This window comes from Eurytemora carolleeae, unplaced genomic scaffold (genome assembly GCF_000591075.1).
Source record: "Eurytemora carolleeae unplaced genomic scaffold, Eaff_2.0 scaffold1784, whole genome shotgun sequence".
Lineage (NCBI taxonomy): Eukaryota > Metazoa > Arthropoda > Copepoda > Calanoida > Temoridae > Eurytemora > Eurytemora carolleeae.
In genome coordinates, this window is record NW_019397671.1 from 43598 (window position 1) to 46724 (window position 3127).

The 3127-nt window shown below is 40.5% G+C and overlaps 1 protein-coding gene across 1 annotated transcript; it reads right to left on the bottom strand.

Annotated features, from left to right (window-relative positions):
- Positions 1–1098: 1098 nt before the first annotated feature.
- LOC111715431 (uncharacterized) lies at positions 1099–2103 on the bottom strand. Its single transcript, XM_023490752.1, has one exon. It carries the CDS (start codon positions 2101–2103, stop codon positions 1099–1101), a length of 1005 nt encoding a protein of 334 aa, XP_023346520.1.
- Between the last annotated feature and the right edge of the window lie 1024 nt (positions 2104–3127).

Consider the following 3127-nt stretch of genomic DNA (forward strand, 5'->3'; position numbering starts at 1 on the left):
AAACTCTCATTTTCTTGTGGATCTCCTTCATGGTGGTTTCAACTCCAGAGTGTTGGCTGACTGAGGTATGAATATACATAGCATAAGAATACAAGACCGGAGAATCACACAAAACCACTGGTATTTCATCGATTATCTCATGTTTATCTATGAATTTCACATTATCCAGGTCTTCAGTCCTGAACTGAAACTCCGCAGATAATCTCCCATCAGCATAGATTATTCCTTCCTTCTCCAGAAACTTTTCTAAAACCGACCTTTTTACCGTGTTTTTGATTACAGTGGTTTCATATCTAAAGAGTACATCCTCTGCTCCTGTTTCATCCTCATTAGGTTTCCATTTATCTTTTCCTTTTTTGCATATCTCGCAGAATGAGTCCAGGATTAAATGCTTTCTGTGCTTCAATATTTTATGTACAGCTTTTAAATAAGAAATAGTTCTCAATGTCCGTCTCCAACCCAAGAACACAGGATCCACTATCAGCTCCGCTGAACCCCTGGCCACCCTCAGAGCAAAGACAACAGGGGAAAAATCATCAGGTGAGATAATAGGTTCCAGAATAGTTACATTGTTTGGTGCAAGTTTAGAGTTTTGGTCTGGATCAAACTCTGATAAATGAAGGACCCCTGCTTCTAAATCAACTTCAGCGTCACTTAATCTTGCGATCCTGAGCTAATTATGATCTAGAAAGTCTTTTTTCCCACTTAAAACCTCTTTTGTATTACCTCCAATGAAGCTTGCTTTCTCCGGGTTATCTTCAAACCCTGTTATATGAGATTCTCCGAAGCATTCTACTCTAACTTCGTCTTCTATTGGTTTCTCAACCCTTAATTGATCATACACAAGTAGAGGCATATCTTTTTTTTCTAACTTCATCCAACTCATTCCTTCAATCCATCTTGAACCAGCAGAGACGTCCTTGTACTGTAGAGGATGTTTCTTAGTTAGTAAATCGGCCAAGTTTAAATCACTCTCAATGTGATACAATGGGATCTCTTTGGCACCGGTAGTCCACTCACACATCCTGAGGATCGTCATTACTCTATTTTAGACAAATAATCTTAGCTTTATGTTTGTATTATTACACCAGCTCAACGCTATGGTTGAATCTGTGACATAAATAATTTCTCCAACTCTCCGAGGGCTTTTTTAACAAGGAAAGCTAGCTCCGTACACAATAGTATTGCAGATAATTCATTCCTTGGAATCGTGGCATCCATCATTTTAGATTTCGAAGCTAATAATGAGCAACTCCAAGATCCATCAAAATATCTCCGACCAGCATAGATAGCAGCCCCCCCACATAGTTCAGCAGCATCAGACAGACATATCAGCCTTATCTCAGGGTCAGCAACTCGTAAGCTAGGAATACAAAACCTTGGTATCATTATCTCATGTAAATGCACATACTCTCTTAGAATCTCCTTCCATTCTACTTGTTGATCTTCAGGAATTTCAACATCCCAGTCTAAGTCCTGAATTTTCATCAACTCCAGCTTCATTTGAACCTTGATTGGCTCCCAGAACCCACACGGATCAAACATTTCAGAGATCTTTGCGAGGATCATTCTCCGAGTAAGTTTCACGTCCTTCAGCAGCAGATCTGCATCTTCTTCCGATACTGTAGGAAACTCATTAGCTTTCTTCTCACCTCGTTTCTTCTTGTTCATGTTAAGTTCACCTATTCCAGGAGATAGAATATCTTTCTCAGTATCCCATTTGTATCCCAGCATTTTCATGCTTTCTCCATCCAAGCTAGCTTTCTCTGATGGTTTATCTCCACTCCTGACTACGAATTTGAGAGCAAATCCACCTTTTCCTAGAACCTTTTGCACCGTCTCAATCTCTCTTTCTCTATCCTCCTTAGTATCTGCTCCAGACAGTAAATCATCAACATATCTGTTGTCTTTGAGAGGTTTCTCCGCTTCAGGATATTCGTCCTTGAATAAACTCATCAGTTTCTCAATAGCATATCCAGCTTGACCGCCTGTACTGGATATCCCGTACCAAGCCCTCACCATTACCAAGACCAGGGGGTCGGTTGCAGCATCCAAGGATTCATGATATAAGAACAAGGAGTAAGGGTAACCAGAGGGATGCATTCTCAATTGATTGTATAATTTTGAAATATCTGAACTCCAGGCATACTCCCTACATCTTCAGTTAATAATTATATTGAAAATGAAACCCATCCTGTTCTCTCCCTTTGCTAGCAATAAATTGAACAAGGTTTGAGTGGGATCGACAACCATGCGAACAGGAGTGGTCAAGGAATTCGTTTTCATGATTAACCTCCAAGGATTGTAATGTCTGAACCCCGCTGTTCTGATGGAATCTTGAGTATCTTCATCCAGGTCTGATAATTTCTTCATGAAACCTTTCTCAACCAGATCCTTATGCACTTCTCTCATACCTTCCTTAACCCTATCACTTTTCCTGCACTGGCCTTTATACACCTTCAACACTTGATTATAATTATCAGTGTGGTGGTGCCTAGCAGTAAAAAATTCTACAGGATCCTTTAAGAACGGATAAGTTCCCACTACAATATTCTCTTCAAGATTTATTTTGACACTTTTTTCTATGAACTCCTGTTCTCTAGCTTCCTGGAGAGATACGGCAGTAGTTCTTGGAGATTTCTTGCATTCAGTGCATCTTGAGCAAGCTGGACAGCGAAATGATATTGTATCTTCAATGTCATCCTGGTCTATCAACATTCTCATCCTTGATATCGGAACCTTGGCTACATGTACCCCGCAGTAGTGATCAGGCTCATGTATGATCTGGAAGTTGATCCAGGTTGCATTCTACCTTGGTTTCAAATTGCTCCGGGACCTCACCTCCAGCATCCAACAAATCCTTTTCAGAGAAAGGGTATGGATGTATGGTGGTTCCCAGAGCCTTATCAGTGAGTAAAGAATAAGGTCTGCTCTCCTCCTCTCTTAAAAGGGTATCCTCAAATCTGTCTCTAAGTAAGAACACAGCATGAGAAACCTCATCTCTAACTCCCAGATTACCTTGAGTAAAAGCATGATGTGGACCAGCAAATATTATCCTTGAACCCCAGACATCCTTAAACGGGCTTAGATATACTCCTACACTGGAAGGTAAAACCTTTAAGAGGAC